This window comes from Leptinotarsa decemlineata, unplaced genomic scaffold (assembly GCF_025532065.1).
Source record: "Leptinotarsa decemlineata unplaced genomic scaffold, Ldec_3_MD MMD2_tig00000505_RagTag_RagTag, whole genome shotgun sequence".
Classification (NCBI taxonomy): domain Eukaryota; kingdom Metazoa; phylum Arthropoda; class Insecta; order Coleoptera; family Chrysomelidae; genus Leptinotarsa; species Leptinotarsa decemlineata.
The window spans coordinates 12,045,480-12,072,775 of NW_027412549.1; the positions used below are offsets into that span (position 1 = coordinate 12,045,480).

The window sequence follows — 27,296 nt, forward strand, 5'->3', positions numbered from 1 at the left end:
TGCTGACGTTATCTGAGGATAACGGTAATATATAGGTAATATTTGCTCAATTGTAATTGGGTAATCAATGGTTTCATAGTTGAAAAATACAAAAAAGAAAATGGAAAATATTTGAAACTGACGAAAACTACGCAGTTTTTTTTCAAGATTGATGAGTTTTTTAAACACCTCTTTTTTCGCGGTTTGGGCGATGTAGAGTAGTTGACGCACTGATTGTCGTTCTCGCTGTCAAGTATCAAGTCAAATCTGTGTTGGTACACCTGTCGACGTCATTAGTGGAAGTGTCGTCTTGTCTGTTCTAAATTTCGTCTTTTGTATATAAAATTGGTGCTAACGTATTGAAATTACAATTTAATAGGTGTTTTTTATGTCTCAGAGAAGTGTTTTCTATATTAGTGATACGTGATCTCGTGATAAGGAAAAAGGAATAACTCTTTAAGGTAGGTTAGTCTACTTAGATGTTTTTCATGTCAAAATGCGTCATTGATATTTTACAATTTTTCTTATATGATTTTTGAATTCAATCTAATATTTCAATTTGTCGTACCTGTTGATAAGAAATAAATAAAACTAAATGCAGACCTACTGTTGAAAAAGTCAGCTGATGTCTTGAACATGTAAACGCCCTTGAATTTCTCCAGAATCCTTGTATTCACAATACGCCCCCCTCTTTGTTTCTACATCCTACTAATCATTCAGTAATTATATGATTGCTAGGAGCAGTTCAAGTGAAATGTTTTGTGAATGCTACTATTTTCCAACATAGTAGGTATCCAAAATATTTGTATCACAGATACCTAATTAACTTCTGATAGTAATACTATTTTTACCTCTTGATTATGATATTGCTAGCTGTAACTTACATTATATGGTTTGTTTGTTACTCGATGAACTTCGCTGGGTATCTAGAGAAAGTGGTAGTTTTGAGAACATAGAAATTCGTTTTTTGTAAAATTAAAATGTCTTACTGCCATTTGAATTTATTGAGAAATGTGCTGGATATGTTTCCAATCTGTCTGGTCACATATTGGGTTTATTCAAAAAGGATGTTGGAAAAAATTATACTGTATTTCCAAAATCAGGAAGTGGTTATCATAACAATAGTATTAATAAAATGAGTTACAATTACTGTTCACCTCATAGAGAGGTAGTCAGTGGCGATACTGATGATGATTTAAAACCCTGTAGCACATTTACGTCACTTGAACAAAGTTTCATTAACAATTGACAGGAGCATCTTTGAAATATTTTTGATTGAAACTATTTATATTGGATAACATTGATTTTAAAACATAACCATCGTCATAGTATTAACGAACAAAAGTTCTCAATTTTCTATTTTATCAATAAGATTATTAGTAACAATTTCCTTATATAACTTGAAACAATTGAGATTTAACTTTACAAAACAGTTTCGTGTAATGTGTGGCCCTTCATGAAAGTAAAAAATATTTTGTTGAGTACAGCGAATTTATGAATGAGAATATTGAAATAACTGCAGTTAACTGTGACTTATAGAATGTTATTTACATTAATTTTATAATATAAAGTTATCATTCGGAAACCTTTTCATCACTTTTATGAGATAACTTGACCAATACACATCCATTGGTCAATATATCAAAGAAAATAAACATTTTTTCAAAATTACACTAGTTTTTTAGTGATTTACCTTTCACAAGTCATCAAAAAAAGCTGAGTTAGATATTTGACCAATTGATTTTTCGGCTTATACTTGGACAAGCATTGTATGATTGATAACTATTGGAAAGTATTTAAAAACAAGAATGTGGCTATTGTTGGACAATAAGTTGAACATCCATTTATACCAGTTCATTTCAAATTTATATTTTAGTAAGTTGCTATATTCTATCATCTTTGGACATAAGATTATATGAACACCATTGTTAGTTGTTCAGTGGAGTCATTGCTTGTGGCAAATAAAAACTGCTATTTTATCAATTTGGTGATCATAAAATCAGGATGCATCTTGATATAATGAACCTTGGGAGTTACTGTCAGAAATTCAAACTACTCATGAGCTCTACTACTTACTAACACTTTTGGTTATTTATTCAAACCAAATTTATTGTATTAATGAAAAAATAACTAAGTATCCATGATAATAATTATAGAATTCTCATAATAAATTTTATTTATTGCTGCACTGTAGCTTCATCAGTTGGACTACTGTAAAACAAAACACATTTTGAACAAAATTTATTGTGAAAATTCTATGACTATCATCTGTTTGAAATCTGTTTTTCCGTAAATCAGCTGTCGCTTCCATACGAACGACAACTCTCAGATGTTGAGAAACTTGTTCGAGCTAAGGACTAACGAGGTCTTACCTTTTAACGTGTGATTCCTAACGTCATGAGTAGTGTTATTAATTTTCATAAGTAAGGTGTCAGTGTATTTATAATTTAAAAACAATTAAATTTCGCAGATGTTAATGAAGCTGTCAACATGTTATATGATGTTATTTATGATATGATGAACCGTTCTTGTAAAAGTTCATAAACCTCCACTTTTTCCTGTACTGAAGTGCTTAGTAAGAGAAACCACCAAATTTCACAGAAAGTATAAGCCGATAGTGGATTATGATTATTATGGTTTTTTTTCAAATTCATGTAGTAAATGTAAATAACTCAGCAATTCCTGTAGTAAATCCTGTTATACTCAATACATTCGAGATATAGAATATATGATAAATGTAAATCCCATGTGATTCTGGCATCAACTCAATGTACTTGTATACCCAATATGAAAATAGTTTGTAGGGAATTGTTGATTTTTTTGCTACATATTTTTCACTTGCTATGGTAACATAGAAATCCCCCATTATAACTATGGAAGATCGGGTAACATTATTCATTTTGAAATCATTGTCATTGAAGTTATTGACAGAGTTAACAACTTAACAGATATGTTTTCTTTTGGACATGATGGTGTTACAGCATTTTTTATAAACTAATGTGTTCATATCAACTGATACCCTTTGTATGCCTCTATAACTAAAGGATTCTTCAAGACAGCAAAATTTCAATGTATTATTTTTTCTCACTGCAGCTGATTAAATTCCTAAAGTGTTCTTTTTTTTTCGTTTATGTCCTCTTTCAAGTTCATCACATTGCATATTCAATTTTTTTCACAAAATAATGAAAAATAAAAAAATACAATGAATCAGTTTATACATTTATAAAAACAATGACATTTGAAGAATTTTCTCTGTCCCAGGCCACTGGCCCGCCTGGTCTCTATATTTACCGAGTTAGGAGTGAAGTTCGAGTAAAGCTGGGAGATTAAAAAAAAAGAAGAATAACAGACAAGGTTTAATAAGCACAACTAAACTGCATATAATGGTATAAATGAACATCGGTTTTCTCCTTACCTTCTGAAGAATATCAGATGTTAGTAGCCTTCAGCACCTAGTAATTCCCTTTCGTAAAGTTTTTACAATAGGTAACTGCATCTCATAGACTTTTGATTTCATCATCTCCAAAAAATACACAGTGAAGTCAAATTGGGAATCTGGCTGGACATTTTGTAGTACTTTTCCTTGCAATCTATCGACCCAAAAGTTATTATTGAGGAGGAACTGTTCCTTGTACATGTGATGAGGAGGAGTCCCGTCTTGATGAAAAACTATCTCAGCTTGCATTACTTGATTATTCAGCAAATTTAAATGATCCTATAATATTTGATTTTTGTTTTATGTTTGTTCCACCTTGTCCAGTATGGTAATGTGTCATTGTTCATTTTACTTGTATCAGATATATGATGGAATCGGCCGATACTTGATGAAAATCCATAACTAACGTATTCCAAAAACACTTTATTGTGAGATTTTCACTAAATTGTTTTACAAAAACGCAACACGTGTTTCGCCATACAATGGCTTCATCTGGCGTGTCACGCCAGATGAAGCCATTGTATGGCGAAACACGTGTTGCGTTTTTGTAAAACAATTTAGTGAAAATCTCACAACAAAGTGTTTTTGGAATACGTTACTTGTATCTTTACGTTCAGTAAGACTATATATGAAGGAGTGTTAGTAGAGATAACATAATTGATTGCCATTAGGTTAAATCTTCAGTATATATTTTTATACTTTTTTATACTTTAATATTCGTTTTTGTTTAAGTTATTTGTTTGTATATTAGGGGTTCCTATTTCTAAATAAAGTTCTCCTTCTTCTTCTATTCGAAGTTTCTGACCAAACATTTAGATTTTTAGGGATATTCTGTGTGAATTTAGCCGGATTGGAATTTGAGTCACTTCAGTATCGGAAATTAGAACGATTTACTTGTTCATTCAGACAAAAGTACATTCTTCCTAGAAACATGTATCCAACAAAACTGGATTACTATTGGCACATTCCAAAGGATCTCACAAAATTAAACTCTTCTGCCATTTTGTACATCCGTATTAAATGGCAGCCAACACAACTGTAGCCATAGCCACCTGTGAAGCAAGACGTGCTGGGTCATACCAAGTATTTTTTTTTTATTTGCTGCTTGGGAGCTGTGTGACTTGTTCCTGGAAAATACTGCAGCTTCATGGACTCCATTTCAATGTGAGATTTTCACTACACAGTCTTACAAAAATGTAACACGTGTTTTGCTATATAATAGCTTCTTCAGGTATATAGATACGTCTATTGTGTAGTGAAATCTGTTTTAAAAAAATCTGTTTTTCCGTTGACCAGCTGTCGCACCCCTACGAACGACAACCCTCAGAAGTCGAAACTTGTGCCAGCTAAGGACCAACGGGATCTTACCTTTTAACGTGTGATTCCTAAAACGTGATTCCTAAACTTCTTGCTTTTTTTCAAAACTGTGTTAACGCCTAAAAACTCAGTGGCCGTATACCTTTGGCACTTTATACCTGTCAACAGAAAGCATGCATTCCTGTACTCCCAAGGGTCATATACACCAGTACGAAAACAAGAGAAGATTATATAGTACCTACTATGAAAGGCAACCAACATGTCTTTTAAATTAGATGTATTCATCCAGAAATTTGTTTTTTTTTTTTTTCTAAAAACCACACAGTCCACTTATTGCCTAACAAACTGTAGTGGAAATCTAGCAATAAAATGTTTCTTGAATATCCTCTGAAACCTTTAATTAACTAAATTTCCTTGTTTTGCTTCCTCTTGAAAATTTTGTATTCAGTCTACAGTTAGCTGTTGAGCCACTCATTAGCTGGGTTAATACTCTATTTTCACTTTTTTATGTTTCCTGGTAAGTCTATTTAGTGTTTTCTTGGTTTCCAAGCAGCATCAGTAGAATAATCAAATACTCACACCAAAGAAACGTCAAGAATAACATTGGCAGTGCTGAACATTTTGACAAGATTATTTAAACGTAGTCTTTGATTTGAGTCCTCCCATTACTTCATTCCAAAGATTCCATCAATCAACAGAGAATGAACGATAGCAACTATATGGTTCCAAAGAGCATAACAATCTCGGCCATTCTAGTTTCAGAATTGTAGCAAAAAACTCGGGTATAGCAAAAATACGGCTGTCAAGTATTTTGATGGCAAAATGAAGATTAGCGATTTGTTGTGTCCGTAGCAAAAACATACCACTCTTTGACAAAATACCAATTAGGTATGGTTTATTTTTTTCGGTATGAACAGCATTCATTTTATCAGCAATACTTTTGTATTGCAGAAGCATGCTGTTTGATACTTGACCAAGGCAAAACAGGAAGTTTTGTAAACCTCTCTTTGTCCACTTTCAAATCCCTATACTTCCTAAAACGGTTTTAACTGATAGATCGGTTTAGAAAAACTGTTTTATCGTAAATCGACCATAGTATAGTCTACATGAATTTTTAAGGTTACTTTTTAAATTGAATTTCGTATCTATTATAGTAATTTCTGTTCTTATAGTTTTTATCAGTTTCTTAGATTTGTTACCTTTGTATTACATGTTTATTTCAACAAGAAATGTTTCTTATGACAAAGTATATTCGGAGTTTTCCCAATTCCAAAATCTATGAATACATACAGATTCATGCGAAGTAACACCAGTTGTCAATGCTCACTAACAGGTGGAATTCCACCTCGTGAGTTAAATCTCCATTTATTCACCATATTATTATTAGACAACTCATCTGTTTTATGTATTTGTATGTGAATAAATTATTTGAATTTGTCCACTGGCTCCAGTTGAACTATTCAATGTAGGGAAATCCCTGAATTAACTTGTACCTTGAACCTGGCAGTGGGAGACTACAATTATGGCAGAACCACTTCATTTATCTAAATTATCTCGAAGTACACTAAAAATATGTTTACACCTCATATCAGCGTATTTTCTCTGAAAGGATAATATTAGTGTAAATGAAATCCACTCCTACATTGCCACGTGAGTATGAAGCTTCGCAGGTATTTATATTTTTGTGTGAAGCCATACATATTTGCCGTTAATACTAGTTGAAGAGGGTGTTATTTGATGTGAAATATGTTGGTTGACTAATATTGTCCAGTAAGGTGACATAAAGTTTATTTGAATATTGTGAAAATAGGTATTTTTTTATGGTTTTGTAGATATACGATGACTGACTTTTATGAATTGTTATGTAGTAGGGTCGTGTGGATTTAACTTGGGATTGGATATTTCGTTTCTCAAAATTTTTTATTAACATTGCCTTTCTGTTTGTGTTTTTATTGTGAACCATTTGTGAAAAGAGTTTTACTATCTATAATATGTTAAATAAAAACTGAATTTCAAAATAAACAATTCATTGATTCAAAATGCGCTAATTTATCTATCACAGGTTTGATTGTAATGAATTATTGGGTTGTCTAAAAAGTTTTGTCCGTTTTCATGAGTCTACTTTAAACTGTAATATTTCAGTGAATGCTTATTCAATTTAATCGAAATGAGCGCCATTTGAGTCAATGCAGTTTTGTTAACGTAACGCAAGTCGATTAAGTTCGTCAACATAAACATTGCGTGCTTGGAATTCAATAAAGTCGACGAAGGCCGTTTTTGTCTGGTCCTGATTGGTTGAGATTCTACCGCTGAGAAAATTTACGATGAGCTTGAAAATATAGCGTCGGCTGCTGCTGACGCAATTTTCGGTACATTTCGTCGATTTCCTCCCAGTAGAACTCTGCTGTGATTCTTTGCCCGGTTGCAGACAATTATACTGATTCACACCAGCTGCTGACCACCATACAGTAACCCCGGTCTTTTTTTGATGGGTTTTCGCCATTGGGTAGTGCTTGGGTGACTGACTCATCGGTGTCCAATTACTGTCCTGAACGTCTCATGTTGTAGGTAGAGGATCAACTTTTTATCACACGTGACGATCCGTTCCAAAGAAAGATCGTTTTGGTTGCACAAAAGCAAAAAAAAACAGACCTCTAAACGTGACAATTGCTGTCGATGGTTCATACGTGGGGCACTTATTTTTGGGGTTTTTGAACTTTCCAATACGTTTTAAACCATCAAAAACCGCATTAGAGCTGATGCCCAGTTCTTCCGCCATCTCACGCACTGTTTGTGATGGGTCAGTCTTCATCAGGGACCTCAAATCCTCGTCCTGGATCACTGTAGGTGACCACTTCGGAATTTTGCAAACCAACGTCGAACAGTGCGTTCATTAACACTATATCATTGGCTTAATGCCTGGTAGTTTTTTCGGACTGTTTCGGCAGAGCTTTAGTTCAATTTGAATTCTTAAAGAAAAATTGGCCAAAAATCGCTTAACGACAATAATAAGCTGCAATGTATCGAGTACAAAATTCTCGGTATACAGGTTGTCAATTCGAAAACTTCCCATCCTTATTATCTTTCAAAAGGGACACTTTCAAGGAATATTTGTTGCCCTCGTGGTTCAACTCCCAAGGGGGGTAGATGTTACCCTTAGAATCTTAAATGGTAAGGGATGTCAAGTGGCACATCATTTTGGTTGGCGTTCAATTCTGCTTCCAATGATGAGCAGTTTTCGAAAAATAGCGTTCTAAACTTATACATGTAATTATAATTTGCCTGTTCTGACATGCATTATTGTATAGAGTCCTTTTAATAAAAATGGTTAGAAGAGTAGGTGGCACCGTTCCAACCCTTGAATGACAGGAATAAATGTATTATGCGTGGGATTCTTTATTTGTTTATTGTCCTTTTACAAAATAAAATTTAATTTGCGACAAACATAAAATCTACTTACGCTTATCTTATAAACTGTTCGAAATGTCCATTTTGCTCTAAACAGTAATAAAATCTGTTTTCGAATTTCCCTGTAACATTACGGATAACTTCACTAGGAATTGACTGCCATGCTGCTGTAATTCGTCTTTTAAGTTCTTTAACATCAGAAAGTTGTGTTTTATAAACAACGGATTTAAGATGGCCCCAAAGAAAGAAATCAAAGGGTGTTTAATCCGGTGATCTCGGAGGCCGTTCAATTGCTCCCCTTCTGCCAATCCATCTATCCGGAAATCTCTCGTTTAATCACTGTCGGACGGAAAGAATATAATGAGGTGGAGCACTGTCTAGCTGAAAACGTAACAGATACCCCTGCAAAAGTTCATTACCTTCTGCATCTATTTGAGTTTCTAGCTCGTGAGTTATAAGAGTATCTTCAAGCATTTCAAGGTACATATTGCCAGTCAAGTTTTATTCCTGAAATAATAGCCCAATAATGGCATTTCCAAGAATACCAGACCAAAGATTTACTTTTTGTGTATGTCCTTCCTATTAACATTGCCATTCAGAAAAAATTAACACTCATCGCTGAAACAGACGTTTAACAGAAGATTAGGGATGGTATTGGCTCGATGAGACATGATTTCATAAAACTCTATTCTTCTATCATAATCATCCTCGTGGAACTTTTGAAGAATCTGCATTTTATAAGGATGAAATTTATGCATTTTCAATGCATAAATTTCATTCCCGTCTGTTCCGATACTGATCGTAAGGTTCTCGTGGGCTCTGAAGCCCACTCTGAGCTGCTTCATTTAGTACTCTGGGGTTATTTCTTTTTTTTTGTCACTGAACAAGTATCGTAAAACTTATTCACCAAATCAAGCACAAACCGGTGACTTACATTACAATTTGTAGTTTTTCGTTAAAAAGACATACTGCCCTTCGTGCGCACTTTTAAATTTCTTCATAAATTACATCAATTTCAATTCTGTCTTGAAAAATGTAAACCTTTTATACACTTCTTAAAGTAATCACGGTCCAACAGGTATAACTGTATGCATAATACTACCACATCGTTCAAATTTGCGAACCTATTTTTTTGTCTGTAATCAGGAACTTTTTAAAGCAAAAGTAGCAAAAAAGGACGGCTATCTGTACACTCTTCGCGATGAAAATTACAAATTCAGCATTTATTAAACACAACTACCATTAGACTACTTTTTGATGTAAATTAATTGGAGCTAATAGATAATGTTACCCCTAATAAAGGGTTGGAAAGTTACAACCTAATATTCTCACCACTTCTGGTAAGGATATCAAAATGATGTGCCACTTGACCCCTCTTCCCATTTAAAATTCTATGGGTAACATCTACCCCTCCTACGGGGTTGAACCACTGGGGCTAAAAATAATCCCTAAAAGTGTCCCCCTTGACAATAAAATTGACCTGTTTTTTTTTTATTCCTCATGTTGTTTACTGGAAGAAAGATATTAAGGGTGGAAAGTTTTCAAATTGACACCCTGTATAATACGACACAGTAGAATAAATATTTATTGAGATATGGAGCTACAAAAACACAAGCCTACTACTATCACATTCAAAGGGTGTACCTATTTGTCCCCAAAAAATTTCTAAAATCCAAAGCATCAAAATCTGAAATATGTTATTCCCAACATGGGTTTGACAATAGGCAATAAACTTCGATAGTCATATGGTTGGGATCGAACCAACGTTCTCATATAGCAGTTGATTGAATAAGTAGAAAGAACCATTGAATCCATCCAACCAGCAACCATCGTGAAGTTTGATTGTGCGAGGAAGAATTGAAAATCACCAGTGTGACGTTATCCACAGAGTACACTGAGAGAAATATTAAATGATTATTCTTTTCCTTCAACACCTTTGTATACCTACCATCTTTCATTAAAATATGCCTATTGATAGATTTAGTGAACTAAGTAAACTGTACTAGTTTTCCGAATAATCTGAAGACGTGACAATAGGGTGGAAATATTTTGAAAAATCGTACCATGAAAAATTCACTTTGTGCAATTACAAGATTGAGGTAAGTTATTCCTGTTGATCGCTTGCCCAAGATTAACTTCACCTCAGAGTTTTCCGGGCTGGAAATGGGGTGATAATTGAGAAAACCTTGTAATTGAAAATTAAATGCATACATCTACAAGATATGTGCATATAAAAGATTGGGATATGTTATTCCTATTGAACAAGTGAAAATCGGACCGAACTTTTAAAAAATCCGTATCATCAAAAGTTGAATTTGTACACCTACAAGATTGAGATGTTATTCGTAGTGATCGATTCAACAAGGTAAGTATCACGTCTGGCTTTTCAGGCCACCCGAAGGGTTGTAACTCATATCATTGAAAATTGAATTTATACACTTGTTAAAATTGATATAAGTATGTTAGCCCTGATGATCCATCCAATAATAAATTGAGTTTAATAAGATGAACATAACGTCCGGGTTTTACAATAAGATGAACATAACGTCCGGGTTTTCCAGGTTGTTTGGCGGGACTATTTCACCTGATACCGAATTTTTGAAATGTCTCACTAAATCGAATCATTCCAATAATAAAACTGTTTATAAAGAATATTATTTTTGCACCCTAATTCTAAGCCTCGAACATGTTCAATGCGAGGTTCAATGTATAGATCCGACCAGCTGTTATAACATAAATATTTCAATTTCACCGCCACATCGCAATATTTCGCTACATTTTAACTCTTTCAGATGGTTTGGAAAACTCGTACATGATGTTTTTCATTGAATCAATCGCCCCATAAATATAATATCTTAATCTTATAGACGTATAAATTAAATTTTTAGTTATATGAGTTTATAATTTTCAACCCATTACCACCCATGAAATGTAATTCCAGAATATTTTCACCTCTCAGACGACTTGGAAAACCTGGAGGTAAAGTTCATGGTGTTGTTTTTCTATGAGTGTACCTACTTGTCTACGTCGACAAATTCACATCCGTTTGAAAATCGAGTTTTTAACATATATAAAAACCTATAAGTTTTCAAAAAAGTTCACTCCTGATTTTTTTCACATTGTTCCATTTGACTAAAGTGTAGTTTTCAGTGGCGCCCATTACATTCACATTAACTTTTTTTTTAATAAATTGGGTTCCGTTATCAAAATATGAAATTTATACCATACTCATTTTCAATAATAAGGTATCAGAATCCAATTTTGATATTATTTAAAAAAATATTCAATAGAAGTAAAAAAAAAGAAGAATATTTAAATTTTTTCGAGAAATGTTCGTTCTGGGAGTAAATTTGTATGTGAATCACATAGGATTTTCAACTCTTCCTTCCACAACAAGGGTCTCAACAGCGATCCATTGCAAAACTAACCTTCGACATTGACCGTCGAATGAGACATCGATTTCTGCCTCTCTGCAGCTTTTACTGCAAGCTTGTAATTAGATACGAAAGCTAAAATATTGCATCCTTTATCAATCCCATTTTTATTTAATCCCTGTTCCAATCGGTAACAGCTCTCACCGGTGATACTAAACAACCAAAAGTGTGCTAAAAAATTGTTGCTTGAACTTTTAGAAACATACCTAAATGTGGGTCAAGAGATGAATCATTAGATAGATAACCGTTTGTTTTCTCAGAAATATAGAGAAAAATTTCCAGTTTTGCGTCATATTTTATCATGTTGTTTGGCTCTTATACTCTTCCTTATTCATTTGATAGTTTCATAGTCCTAACTTCCCTTCTTTTCAAGAAGAGGAAGACGATAAAAACCTAGGCTTTGTTAACTTTCATACGATACAACAAAGAGACCAAGAAGGTAGCTTTATGCGTTATGCTAAAGTGCATCCGTCATCAGAAGAGAAGTTTGTTTTTTGCCTTGGTTTCATTAGTTCCTTGGAACTCTTGCAGCACAAATCAAAGATTTTATGGAAAAACTTCATAGTGTAGCTGAGCAAGGGGCACTTTGTTATCAAAAGGATCCTGGCTCCTGGAATTCAAAGGAGATATTACTGGTCTCACTGTCGCATTGACGTGAAGAAAAAGCACTGGATTTTCTCCATCGATTCTAATAATTAGAAAAAAAATGAGACTACCTACAGACCCACTATTTGATTCACCGTCCAATTAAAATACTCAAGTACGTCGAGGTTGTCAGGTATCGACCGAAAAAGTCCATGAATTCATGAGACTATGCCTGACGACTACTTAGCGACCGGTTTCGGTTTATTAAACTGAGACAATGATTGGTTTACTTGAAGTTGTTCAATAAACTGAAACCGGTCATAACAAATAAAAATCGTAGTAGAAATTAGACAAAAGTTATTTTCTTTATCCCAATTCAATATGAATTTCTACAAAATAAATAGGTCATTATTCGAACAAATATAATATGCCAACTACATATTATATTTTGAACTATTAAATACGCATTCAAATACGCATACCACTTATTCATCAATAACCCACACATAGATGTAACAGTGATAGCTGTAACAATAAAATTTTCACTTACAACTATTTAAGGCAAAAAGTATCATTTGGTACTACTTATGGCGTGACTCGGGCTTTTTTCATGCTTTGATTAGTTTCCTTGCATCATCAGGTAAAATGGCAAACAGGACTGGTACAGCTCAACGACCAAATGGTTCCACTCAGGGCAAGATCTGCCAGTTCAAACTCGTTCTGCTAGGAGAGAGTGCGGTCGGCAAATCCAGTTTGGTATTGAGGTTTGTCAAAGGGCAGTTCCATGAGTACCAGGAGAGTACCATCGGTGCTGCTTTCCTTACACAAACTATCTGCTTAGACGACACCACTGTGAAGTTCGAAATTTGGGATACAGCAGGTCAGGAAAGGTAAATCAATCCATACTTTTCTTCATATAACCGAAATCAATTTACAACTAATTCAATTTTACAGACTGTGATATTTTGATGATTAAAATACTTTTGACATAAATCATAAAATTATTATTGATGTTTTTCACTGTTTGCTATTGCTGGTACCTTGAAAAATGTTGATTGTTAGTTGTTTCTTTTTTTTTTCGATAAAATCACGTACGTCAAATATTTTCGTAATTATGCAAACAATTTTCATATATTGTGTACATACTAGAAGATGTCAAATACTCTGTGAGTCCAGGGCCATCCAAAATCAGTTCAAATTTGATATAGACTTCTATAAAAACGATAACCAGGAACATTGTTATGGAAACGACTGTGTCAGCAGATAAAGTCAGAAACTTTTTTTGAATCCATGAAATATTTTATACTAGTTTGTCGAATTCTTCGAATATGTTCTATAAAAAAAATTCCTTTTTCAATTTTCTGAGGGAAATTTAGGGGGTAAATAATACATTTTTTAGGTGAATATAACAAAGAAAAACCAGAAAATAGTTGTACAGTCCAGAAATAATTACAGCTACAGCCGACAAATATCGAAATGATGGAATACTAATCGATGTCTTATACATATAAAACAATAATTTATTTATAAAAGGGTTGTTTCCAAAATTTTGGACAAAAATCATGTGATTTTTCAAATATATGGGAATCTCGTAAATGGTAAGATACAGATTTTCAACTTGTGACAAAGTTGACTATCTTCGGATACCTTTATTACCAAATAATCGACTTCAGCTATTTGGATCCCAAAGATATAGGTAGGTACGGCAAATTCCAATTTCTGATTTATTGAAAATGTGTTAGAAGTTTGTTTTAGGAACTTTCAATACTTATCAGAATATGCCCACAGAACTTTTAATTGATTATTAAATTTGTTGGTATCCCAACCCTCCATTTGCTTAAGAAAAACTCAACCATGCTGGAACTTTTATTATTTATATATGCATTGTAATGCTGCTAATTGACGACATATAATTTGTATGAATATTACTATAGTATTTATTTTTGTCTACATTATCCAGAAGTAACAAATGCTACTTTCTTTGTAGACAATCCCACGGGAGTAGGGTCTATCTAGGCTGATGAAGTCAAGAGCGAAAGTTATTTTTATAAAACAGAGAAATAAAACTTCCTATGTTTTTTCACCACTTGTATATGTAACTAACGTTACTGCAGTTTCGTCCTATAAGGAGATTTTTAAACTTATACAATACATTGAATAGAACTGGCCGATACTTGATGAAAATCCATATTGAAACTAATTAATAGTTTATTGTATGATTTTCACTATAAAGGGCGACACGAGTTTCGTTATACAATAGCTTCCTCAAGCATAAACTAAAAGTTACTTCTAAATTACAACTATTTTATACTCTAACATAGTACCTACTTGTATACCTACTTTCTAATGAATGAATGTACCTAAAAAAGGCGGGTATGAATTCATTAACTATATGAATAGATTAAATTTTTCAAAGTATATTTACAGTACAAATATACTTAACTATTCTTAGCTGGAAATAAACAGATTCAATAATGGCGAATTATTCAGTTCAGTTTGATAGTTCATGAGATATTGAGAGTTTTTGAATTTGTTTATTTCCATACTCTCCAACAGGTTGAGTTTCAAACTTTCTTCTGGAAATGGAGGGGCTTGAATTCATGGTTGAACTCATGTCCCTCTGTGATTAAATGTGTGGCATATGTGGAATTTAGTTTTCCATTCCGAAAACTATTTTTGTGTTCCTTTATGCGGGCTTTGAACATTCTTCCACTTTGACCTATATAAAACATCGGACATGACCCACATGATAATTTATACACTCCCGATTTTTCTGAAACTGAACTTTTATCTTTGTTATTCTTAATGTGCATGCCTACGTTTTTGTTGGTTTTGAAAGAAATATTTACACCTTTGTTGTGCAGAAAATCTGAAATATTTGTAGTGGGTTGGTCTAAGTAGGTTAAGGTTCTATAACTTGTATCCTCTTCTCTTCGAATTGGGTAAACTTCCTTCAAAGTTTGGCTCTATAACTTTTTCAATAATGATGAATGTATTAGACTGCTATTGTAATCATTGTTGACGGCTATTTGTTTCATTATGTTCAGTTCTTTATTGAAATTCGCCTCTGACAAGGGAACATTTATCAGTCTGTGGATCATACTGTTGAATGCTGCTATGTTATGATGATATGGGTGGGTGGACGAATTATGAATGATAATATCTGTATGTGCTGGTTTGTGAAAAATTGAAAAATCATGTTTGTTGTTTTGTACTTGACAATAACAAAATTCAACAACAAACATGATTTTTCAATTTATCGTAAACCAGCACATACATATATTATCATTCATAATTCGTCCACCCACCCGTATCAGCACAAAGTAGCAGCATTCAACAATCTGATCCATAGACTGATAAATCTTTCCTTGTCAGAGGCGAATTTCAATAAAGAACTGAACATAATAAAACAAATAGTCATCAACAATTATTACGATAGCAGTCTAATACATTCTTTATTATCAAAAAAGTTTACAGTCAAGTTTTGAAGGAAGTTTATCCAATTCGAAAAGAAGAGGATAAAAGTTAATAAACCTTAACCTACTTAGGCCAACCCACTACAAATATTTCAGATTTTCTGTACAACAAATGTGTAAATATTGCCATCATGGACATTAAGAACAACAGAGATAAAAGTTCAGTTTCAGAAAAATTGGGAGTGTATAAATTATCATGTGGGTCATGTCCAATGTTTTATATAGGTCAAAGTGAAAGAATGTTCAAAGCCCGCATAAAGGAACACAAAAATAGTTTCCAGAATTGAAAAATAAATTCCACATATGCCACTCATTTAATTACAGAGGGACATGAGTTCAACCATGAATTCAAGCCCCTCCATTTCCAGAAGTAAGTTTGAAACTCAACCTGTTGGAGAGTATGGAAATAAAAAAATTAAAAAACTGTCAATATCTTATGAACTGAATTATTCGCCATTTTAACAATACTTCACTATCACAACTAAATTATATACACCACTTAGCAAATAACGCTTAATTTATCTTCACTGTTTGTTAACCACTCGATTCGCTTTCTGAATACAGACTCCTTCTATGGAAGGGAAGCAGGGCTTTTATACCGCTAACTATCGTTCTAGATTTATCTAGAGGTCTCTGTACTTGCCTAGTATTTTCCCGGCGAGTCAGACCGCTTCTTTCGCGGTGATGTCATGCGTTTGCTGGCTGAGATATCGGTCAGGGTCGGCTTCATATTCGTTACATTATCTTCTAACTATCGAAACGTGAAAAAATCTTGTAAAATTGCTCCTTAATTAATTTCAAATCAAAAATATACTTTCGAAAACAAAAATATCAAAATGATTAACCAGAACATTTCCGTTGATTGTAATCAGTCAAATGACTGTTACAGAGCATTCAACCCTCGGATTATGACTTCTTTTTTGCAATACTACAGTTTTTATCTGAAGTAGAAACAACGTTTTTTTTAATACTTTCTCAATAACAGACTTGAGTACCTACTTACTTGTGTAAACATCAAAGCTACACTGACGATACTCAAGTATATTTTGTTTTTTCTCCAGCAAAGCTAAACAAAAGTATAAACTGTATTAATGAAGATCTGAACATATTATTTAGTTATTTAAAATGTTCTCTGATTTCCAACTTGACAAAGTGCTGTATAGTATTTGCACCCAAAACTTTAAACGAACAATCTTAGATATCCAAATTCATAATATCCCATTAGATAAATGTGAAACATTAAAAAACCTTGGTTTAGTAATTGATTGTGAACTCTGTTTCAAACTCCACGTCTCAAGTTTGAATACTCAAAGCATACTGTAATCTACTTCAGATACCTTTTCAACAAGAAAAAAAAATTGGTATGTGATTCGTTTTTCTTATTGCAATTCAAACATTGTGACCTCTTATACGGCCCTTCCTTGGAAGCAATAATAAAAATAGAATTCAAAAAGTATAAAATGCCTGTTTACAATTTAATTTTGGAATAAAAAAATTACAGATCAGATATGTTCGAGCTGTAAACTAGGTCGAAATTATCATTGTCCTTCCAAAACATCACACGCTTCACAAGGAATTTCTTTATTCACATGATAGATACTTTACTATTCGTTCGATATACTGTCATAACACATATTTGTTTTGATATAAAATAACTGATAACCTCTCTATTTCTGAAATAAGGTACCACAGTTTGGCTCCAATGTACTACAGAGGAGCTCAGGCAGCTATCGTAGTTTACGATATAACCAATCAAGATACGTTTGGTAGGGCTAAGACGTGGGTAAAAGAACTCCAGAGGCAAGCTAGCCCCACAATTGTCATAGCTCTAGCTGGTAACAAACAGGATCTTGCGAACAAACGCATGGTCGAGTATGAAGAGGCCCAAACATATGCAGATGAAAACGGGTTACTGTTTATGGAGACCTCTGCCAAAACAGCAATGAATGTTAATGATATATTTCTAGCAATAGGTGAGTATATGTTAATATCAATTAGTTATATTGTCTATTGACGTCATAGAAGTTCATAATTTTAACATGCTTTCAGTGAAACTATATTATTGATTGAACGGAAAAAACTGTTTATCTAGCTTGGAAACGAGCGTTCCGAACATGCCTATTGGTTTATTAATGAACATTTACATTTGTTACATGCTAGGATTCGAAAATAAGTTTTACATCTTTCAGTAGCATCCATTATATAAATGGCTTAGAGACTATCACTGATATAAATAACTCATTTAATACATTTCAGGTCCCTATTTGCAACAGGATAAAAAGATAATTGAAAGTTTCTCACCTTATAAATAGTCAAATACCAAAATAGATACTTATCAAATAGTAATCAAAGTTTGTAATGAATATGACACTTCAGTAAGCCAATTTTTGTCTAGGAATAGGTATTATCAATTTTTTTGAGTTGTCTAATATTTGTCAAATAATATTTTTATCGCTTTATTTGGAGTGTCTAATTTGAGAAAAGTGATTCATTCAAAAATTAAAAAGTTTAAAGATTGCATATGTAAATAACAGAATACTACTCAAAGAATGTGTTCCACTTTTTATATAAAGGAGTTCAGTTAAATACATTCTTGATTTGTTTCAGTTCAATTGTTTCTGTTTTTTGATTAGTCATCACCTATAGATTTTTGAAAACTCAAAAAATTATATCAGTTTCACTGTCACAGCTAAAAAATTTTAGCAGTAAACCTCAACTTTATTATTTCAAATGAAATATATCTAATTTGTGACTGTTTTTTAAATGTCCTATTATATGTCATGAAATTGGTCGATGTTTGATGAAAATCTATAGCTTATTCAATTAATACTTTATTGTGAGATTTTCATTGGATAGTTTACAAAACCAAAACACGTGTTTCGCTTTACAATAACTTCCTCAAGTATGTTCATACTTGAGTTTAACGAAACTATTGTATAGCGAAAACTGTGTTGCGGTTTTGGAAACTGTCCAGTGAAAATCTAACAAAGTGTTACTTGAATGATAATATAATTTTTGTTTGGCTAAATATTAACAAAACATTTTTTCAATCATTTCAAAAATATTTACGGAGCATTTTTTCAATCGTTTATTTAAAGAATTGTTCATTGTCCCCATTATTTCGAATTCGTATTATTTTGCCTGTTACATTATTACTAAATGAAGTGCGTTAAGATATGTGCTGCTTATCATTTGCAACGAAGTGATATTTGCGGTTGTCCCATTTTTTTTGTGACGAGTTCGTACGTATTGTAATAAATCCGAGTTCATCTCTAAAGAACTATTTTGAATTTTACTTTTGCCCCACAGAAGAATATTTGAGTTCAATTCTCAAATCGTGATCCAGTCAAGTACCATTAATGAGATCTGTGACTGTATCTATAGTGGATTTCTGATGCGTGTTTTCATCATTTAGTTCAGTACTTGCAGGGAATGGTGCAGGAAGACAAAGTTATTTTCCATCTGTGTTGAACTAAAATGTTTTCTGCCGTTGATGGTTTTTTGTAGGATTTTTTAATTAGGTATGTTATTAACTCTGATGATACATTCATCACAATTTTGTTGAATTATGATATTTTTTCTAGTATTTTATTAATACAAATAACATCTCTCAGTCAACAGTTCATGGAATAGAGGTTATATATCGAATATCTTGAAATGACTAAAAAATAAATTGACTGAAAGTTTTTTCAACACCATCCTGCATAAATCAATATTGAATCACCAAACCATATCTAGTTTGTATTGCTTGATTCAATATCCCATAATCCCTGATGTATTTATCAAGTAACAAAGCAGAATTCTATTTTAGTCTGACATTATACATTTTACAGTTTTCCTTTTAGAAATAAGCAAATATTAGATTGCTCGTTCTCCATTTAATAATCCAGTTAGGAATATCATGTTTTGAATGTGAGTTAACTGAGAGAGAAATTAAATTTTCTCCTATGTAATTTTTAGAAGAAGCAATGAAAATAGTTTTGAAAGTACTTGCAAGAGAGGTTAGGTTAGGTTAGGTCCAAAGTGAGTGGGTCTATTCGACCCTCCACCGCAACCCGCAAGGATTTATTGTGGCTCACACCTATTCTCACTCGGCCAAACAAACCCAGCTTCTTAACGAAGCCGATTAGTTTGTATGGTGAGTGGTCTTTCAGGTCAAATGTTAAGAGTTCGGCTCTGCTGAACCTTCAACCAGTCAACCTTCCCATATGAGGGTTTTTTCACGTCAGCTACACCTGACGATGCCTTAGATTCAGCCGTGCAGGGCTTTTTTGCTTCTGGTTTTGGTGAAACCTCACTTGAGCTCAAACGTTTGCTAACCTGCTCACGGGGAGTTAGTTCCCCCACCTGAGACAGATTCTGCGTACGCCGCAGCTCTCGCTCCTGAACTAAATTTACAGGGAGGTCAATTGGAGTCGTTAAATCGACATCCATCTCCTCTGTAGACTCGCTCCTGAACTAAATTTACATAGAGGTTCGTTGAAGTCGTAAACTCGACATTCATCTCCTCAGTAGACTCGCTCCTGAACTAAATTTACAGGGAGGTCAGTTGGAGTCGTTAACTCGACATCCATCTCCTCTGTAGACTCGCTCCTGAACTAAATTTACATAGAGGTTCGTTGAAGTCGTAAACTCGACATTCATCTCCTCTGTAGACTCGCTCCTGAACTAAATTTTCAGGGAGGTCCGTTGGAGTCGTAAACTCGACATCCGTCTCCTCTGGAGACTCGCTCCTGAACTAAATTTACAGGGAGGTCAATTGGAGTCGTAAACTCGACATCCATCTCCTCTGTAGACTCACTCCTGAACTAAATTTACAGTGAGGTCCGTTGGAGTCGTGAACTCGACGTCCATCTCCTCTGTAGACTCGCTCCTGAACTAAATTTACAGGGAGGTCAGTTGGAGTCGTTAACTCGACATCCATCTCCTCTGTAGACTCGCTCCTGAACTAAATTCACATAGAGGTTCGTTGAAGTCGTAAACTCGACATTCATCTCCTCTGTAGACTCGCTCCTGAACTAAATTTTCAGGGAGGTCAGTTGGAGTCGTAAACTCGACATCCATCTCCTCTGTAGACTCGCCCCTGAACTGAATTTACAGGGAGGTCAGTTAGAGTCGTAAACTCGACATCCATCTCCTTTGTAGACTCGCTCCTGGATTAAATTTTACAGGAAGATCAGTTGGAGTCGTAAACTCGACATCCATCTCCTCAGTACACTCGCTTCTGATCCAAGTTTACAGGGAGGTCAGTTAGAGTCGTAAGCTCGACATCCATCACCTCTATAAACTCAGCGTCAGAAAGAATTTTTAAGTTCACTCTGTCCTTAAAGGTCTCACGAGTAGCTAGGGAAAGAAGGTCAATCACGGCAGAGCCCCGCATTACCGTGACAAGGCGATGCTACGACGAGAGGACGCCCGGTATCTCGAAGGTTCCGTAGAGACAGCTGATAGGCTCAGTGTCCTTCATCCTCCCATTACAAGAGAGAAGAAGTCAGTAAATTATAATATGACATTCTCCAACGTAAAAATGCCACACCTACCTTCAACCGCCTTCAAATGACAGGTACAACCCCCAATTTTTTAAATGGGAAGTATAGGTTTGTGATATTATCGTTTGAAATTCTCTTCATTCTATTTTCAAAAATGTTATCGCTTTCAAGTTTATTGCAACAATTAAAATAAGATAAATTGAAATCATGTGTTTAACGAAATTCGATAAAATACACTGAAAAACTAAAATGTAATGCAAAACATAATGAAATGTGAAATACGAAAAGCAACTATGGATGTTAACGAAGTAGATGTTCAAAGTGTTCACCGCGAACGTCTTGGCAACATCCTAATCTCAAATGAAACTGTCTTCTAACATTATTTAACATATCAGGCATTACCGACCTAATCGCAAGCGTTATTCATTCTTTTAAGTCATTCAAATCTGAAGGTTTAGTTTTGTACACATTGCTCTTCACACATCCCCATAAAAATAAATCTAATGATGAAAGATCAGGTGATTGCGCTGGCCATTCAATCGATCCTCACCTCCCTATCCACCAATTGGAAAATGTTGTATTCAGGTATTGCTGGACATTAACTTGGTAATGTGGTGGTGCTCCATCCTGCTGAAACCATATCGTATTCACTGAAACTTGAGAGTTTCCTTGATCAGTATATAAATTTGCTAAACTTGGAATGACATAATTTTGAAGTAGTGCCAAATAATTATAGCCATTCAATTTACCCTCAGTAAAAAAGAGACCAGTGATATGGTTTTCTACAATACCTGTCCAAACATTTTGAGGGTTCTTCTCTCATCCAGTGAGGATTTTCCGTTGACCAGTAGCGGCAATTTTGCCGATTAGCATGATTAGATAAAAAGTACACTCATCAGAAAACATAACGTCTTCTAATTGGATGAACATGTGGAATTGGCCGCGGTGGTAGTGCGCCCGACTCACGATCGGAAGACCGTGAGTTTGATTCCTGCCTCGACAAGATATTTTTCTCGAGAGAATTCATCTGATTGAAGCTGGGATGATTCTGTAACCGTGTTAGGAATCACACAGAAAAGGTAAGACTTCGTTAGTCCTTCTGAGAGTTGTCGTTCGTATGGGAGCGACAGCTGATTAACGGAAAACAGATTTAAACTGTCCATCATTTGCTCACAAAAATAAGTTCTTCTATCAAACTAGTCTTCCATGAGCTCCTGAGTAGGTATCATTTTAAAGGGATTCATTTTATTTTAATATGTTTACTATGGCTAACATTGAATGTAAAGGATGCCTGTCTACTCGATGTATGTGGGTTTTCCTCAAACTCAAGCGTCACATCTAATTTGAGTTCATCATTCATTGCATTGGCAGCTGCTTTTTTTATCTGCACCACATGACCAAGCTCGCGAAACTGCTTCTCTATTTTGCTTATTGTTCCTTGAGATATGGGCGGAATATTAGTAAATTTCTCATGAAATAGGCGAGCTACTTCCTGTTGTGTTCGGGTTTTATCTCTGTAACCAATCATTTGTAAAACTGTTATTTTATGCATTTCCGTTAATCTAACCATTTGTCAGACTTGAAGTTAATGAACTTTAAACTCAAATTAAAATGCTGACAACTAATGTAACATACAAAATAAGTTGACAAGGCGTTTTAAACTAACGTTGCCACGGAATTTTTTTACAGTTTTTAAAGGGTGTCATCTAAAAAGAACATTGCTATGGTTTTTACTTACTCTCTTATTATCAATGCCTCAACATGAAATAAGTTTTGAGTATATTGAAAAACGTTTTGGGTGTATTTTATTGAATTTCGGTAACCACATGATTTTATTTTATCTTAATTGTTGCAGTAAACTTGAAAGCGATAACATATTTGAATAGACAATGAAGATACCTTTCAAACGATATATCCCAGGCCTATATTTCCCATTTAAAAAATTGGGGGTTCCACTTGTCATTCGACGGGGGTTAAAGGTAGGGGTAGCATTTTTCCGTTGAAGTATGTCAAATTATAATTTAAATTTGACGTGTTTCGGGATTTTGTTAAAATATATACCTACTGTAACTGAAATAATGAATTTATTCTTTGTATATAACATACATAATATAGTAGAGAAACACTGATACACATTTTTTGTGCTTACATTGCAAACGCTGTCTGAACCCTACCTACCCTATTTATTTAGTTGAGAAACTAATTCATTTACAATAGTAAATACATTGTAACATTATAAATAAAATCAAATTAACATGAAAAAATACAAACAACCTGATTGAAAATACATAAGTAATCCTTCAATCGTCTTTTGAATATATTAATCGAACCACTATTTTTAATGTTTTGTAGGATGTTATTAAAACAATCTACTCCTTTATAAAATAAATAACTATGTGTACTGTTTTTTTTATATTTTTCAACTTTTATATTTTTTTCTGTTTCAACTTTTATATTGTTTCTGTTTCTTGTATTATACTAATGTATTTCAGCCATATCAGTTAATTTATTCTGTAGATATACAGGTGAATATCCAATTTTGATATTAAAAATAAAAATTAGTGTTTGTTACTCAGAGAGTTTCTTCACTGGTAGCCATTGAATGGTTTGAAACATATTTGCTATCGGTGTTATCCTCGAACTTTGTAAGATTATTCGCATAGCACGATTCTGTATCTTTTGTAATCTGTTTATTTCATTTTGATTGAGAAAAAACAGAATGGTATTCCGGTTACTCGTTTTGTTTACCTTACAAACTGACTCACACATAACTTTTTTTGAAGATGTACCTACTGGAATATCTGTTGTAAGTTACTTAATATTTTGTCTTGCAATTGGGTTGTTTCCCCTAGACTGATTTGTTTCATTCTAAAAGAGATAATAAACTATTAGAATAGATGCAGATGGACGGGATTCCAGGAATATAAATCTATTCATTCAAAATTATGGAGCTTGCCAAAGAATCACTTTTCATTTCCAGATATCATAGTTAGGATAAGTGAAACTGAAATATGAGACACAGAACTTTAGATGAATATTTCATATTGGGTGAAAACTGAAACTGAAATATAAAATGAATATTTATCAAATAGAAACACGATAAGATTTTTGAGCATAGGTAAAATAAAACATATTTTCAAGTTATCAATCATGCTATAATTTTGTCACCGGTTATGAAAATATTTTATTATAATGTTAATCTTATTTTACTGATAATTGTTCAGATAGAAATATATTTGTATAATTTAGTTAGATGTATATATACATGTATATAGTATTTGAAAATGTTAATGCATAAAAGGTTTCCCCTTTTTTTCAATCAGTCAATCAAAAAGTTACTTTATTGTCTAAGAGGGAAAACTCTTGCTGACAAAGCATGGTTCACATGTACAATACAATAGTATTAGCTTATTGATTTGTCAGTGTATCATATAAAATTGTTAAAACTTTGCAGATATAAACAACAATAGATATACATATATATTTGGTCTAGTTGTAAAAGAACAAAACATATAAGTAAATTTTATTACATCTCATGATGAAATCACAAGTAAATGTAGAACACAGATAATTTGAACTTATAGCTAAAGCTACAGTTAGCTCAAGATACTGTCACTATAATATTCCTGGAGGCTGTAGTATCCTTTAGTTAATACTTCTTTGATTGATGACTTGTTTATTTTGTGAAAATTCATGTTCACTGAGTATACACTATAAAAACACACAGTTTTGAAAATGGTGTAATGACCGAAACTAGTCAACAAATATATAACTATCGTGGAAAATAGACAAAAGTGTGTATCTTTAGTTAATAATTTGATTTTAACGGTTTTTCTAACGATTGTCGGGCTTGATATATTTTCTATTTGGATCGGCAGATGATTAAAGAGTTTTTTACTCTCAAACATAATTTTTTGTTAAAGTCGTTTTTGGTTACGGTAGGGGTAAGTCGTTATTTTGACGAGTATTATATGGTCTTATAATTGTCATATTGGATTTTTTCACATGCATCAAGCACACTGTCTCGAGGATAAAAATACTGCATAGAGTCAAAAATCCATGTTTCAGAAAAAGCAGTTTACAAGTGATCTCTGGATTTAGCTTTGGATAGATATCTACTAGCTTTTTTCTGTAAGACAAACACTATGCTCATTAGCTGATTACAGCAAAAACCTCAGAATGAAATGCCATACGCTAAGTGTAACTCAATGAGAGAAAAATAAGCCATTCTGTCTGCCTTTATTCAGAGTTCCTTGGTGATAAATCTAATTGCGTAGCAACCTTATCCAATTTTTTTTAATATCATGTCTGAAGAAAAAGAACATGATTTATTTGTGGATCACCCTAATATAATAAACAAAAATATACTGTTTTTATGACTATTGAAAAAAGCGTCAATTATGTGACTATTTCTTGTTGGGTAAGTAAGCAAAATGAACTACAACTCACATCTTTGAACCAATCAACGTTGAGAATTTACCTAATTCAAAATATGTTCTCAAAAATTAACTGAAAGTTCATTTCGAAATATACAGTTTCTAACCCCAAGAAATTGAAGTCATGGACTACCCATATTTCTATTAGTTAGCTACAAAGTACGACAGTGGAATCAGTTTATTTCCAGATATTATTGGAAGGATACTTCTCTATTCTAATAATTCTTCAATGCAAAACTTTAATGTACGGAACTGAAACAATATTTTGATGTGTTGATTATATAGAGTTGAAAAGTCCTAAAATGTTTTTCACATACGTTTCAAATTCAACCTTTCAATGATTTTTCCACTTCAGCTAAGAAACTTCCTAAGAATGAACAAACTACCGGTCAGGGAGGAAGTGCTCAAGGTAGACGACTGGCAGAGGGCGATGCGGGGGCTAAAGCTCCGGGTAACTGCTGCAAGTGATGGTATACTCTTGCTGGACGAGTGTTAATTTTTCATCAAAAAGAACTGGACTGTGCTGCAGCGCTCTAGTGATATATAAGTGTAATAAAGGTCCTTTTATCAAAAAAAAACCACTTAGAGTACACTGTCATATATTTAAACTGTTATGTTGTTACACGCAAATCAAAGAATTGTCATTTATTGTGTTGAATATATTTTTATTGTCTTCTTGGCATTCAAATTTGTGATAATTGTATAATATGATATTTTGTTTAATAATTAATCATCAATATGTGGCAGTGTGGAAAAGTGAAAACGTCTGGTTAGGCTGACTGTATTTTGTCTGCACCCACTGAATTACTAAGAGATCGAAATTCTGATGTAGACTTGAAGTAATTTTATATTTTATCAATTTTTGATTCTATAATACAGCCAGGCTAAGCTCAGGTGACTTTCAATTTACACTTTATTTGATTGGGTGTAAATTGCGAGGGGGATAAATACATGTATTTTATTAGTGTAATTTAAATTAAAAGTACGTTTCATAACAATTTAGTCCTGAACCCTTCTGTCGAGTTTTTATAATTGGTCTGTTCTAAAACTTACTTTCTGATAGTGATGCATGACTTGAGTTTTCCTATATTTTTATTTTTTTATTTAATCACTGGAAAGCATAGTTGATCTGATCATTATTGCAAAGTCATGTGTCAAATTATTGAAAATTGTTGGCATTTCAAACTTGTCCGTTTTGAATATCAAAGGGGGTGATTGACCATAATAAATTTTACATACACATAATTTAGTAGCTGTACAATGTAGTGAGGTGGTTGTACAGAATTTTAAATAAAAAAAAAAGGCTAATTCTATATCTTGGGGTAATTGCATTGTATACTGTTGCGTTTATAGTTTCCACTTAGTGTCGGAATATATGTTATTACCTATAATTCAGAAGGAAAATGTCAAGTATCATTGTATTATAACTGAATATAATATTATTAATTTTATTATTTTATTTGCTCGCTTATTATACATGGTTATAATTCTGTTTGTGCAGAATCAGGTTGTACAGGAAGATAAGAACATACTCAATAAAGTTATGATATACAATTAACATTATGTTTGGTAGCTTTCTTAGCTGATGTTGCTTCAGTGCAATAATCGGAATTTGAAATGGAAACATATTCAACCTTCCTTTTTTTTTTGAGGTATTATGGAATTTTGTGCCATACAATATTTATTTTCACTGTTATTGATGATCTTTTGAAGTGCATGAATGAAAATCGGGATCT

General features: G+C 33.3%; 1 protein-coding gene across 2 annotated transcripts; it reads left to right on the plus strand.

Annotated features, from left to right (window-relative positions):
- Positions 1-241: 241 nt before the first annotated feature.
- Rab5 (RAS oncogene family member Rab5) lies at positions 242-27,011 on the plus strand. 2 transcript variants are annotated; one of them, XM_023161555.2, is made up of 4 exons: positions 242-440; positions 12,800-13,049; positions 17,319-17,608; positions 25,916-27,011. In XM_023161555.2, exons 2-4 carry the CDS (start codon positions 12,805-12,807, stop codon positions 26,026-26,028), a joined length of 648 nt encoding a protein of 215 aa, XP_023017323.1. In that variant the 5' UTR covers positions 242-440; positions 12,800-12,804; the 3' UTR covers positions 26,029-27,011. The 2 variants fall into 2 exon arrangements, with proteins under 2 accessions (XP_023017323.1, XP_023017322.1); XM_023161554.2 differs by lacking the exon at positions 242-440 and adding an exon at positions 6,265-6,382.
- The last annotated feature ends 285 nt before the right edge of the window (positions 27,012-27,296 follow it).

Bases quoted from the DNA above. Each gene is read 5' to 3' on its own strand.
- Rab5 (XM_023161554.2), top strand. From the start codon at position 6,358: ATGAAATCCACTCCTACATTGCCAC. The intron at 6,383-12,799 runs GTGAGTATGAAG...TTGCATCATCAG, and splicing joins ATCCACTCCTACATTGCCAC to GTAAAATGGCAAACAGGACT. The intron at 13,050-17,318 runs GTAAATCAATCC...TTCTGAAATAAG, and splicing joins GATACAGCAGGTCAGGAAAG to GTACCACAGTTTGGCTCCAA.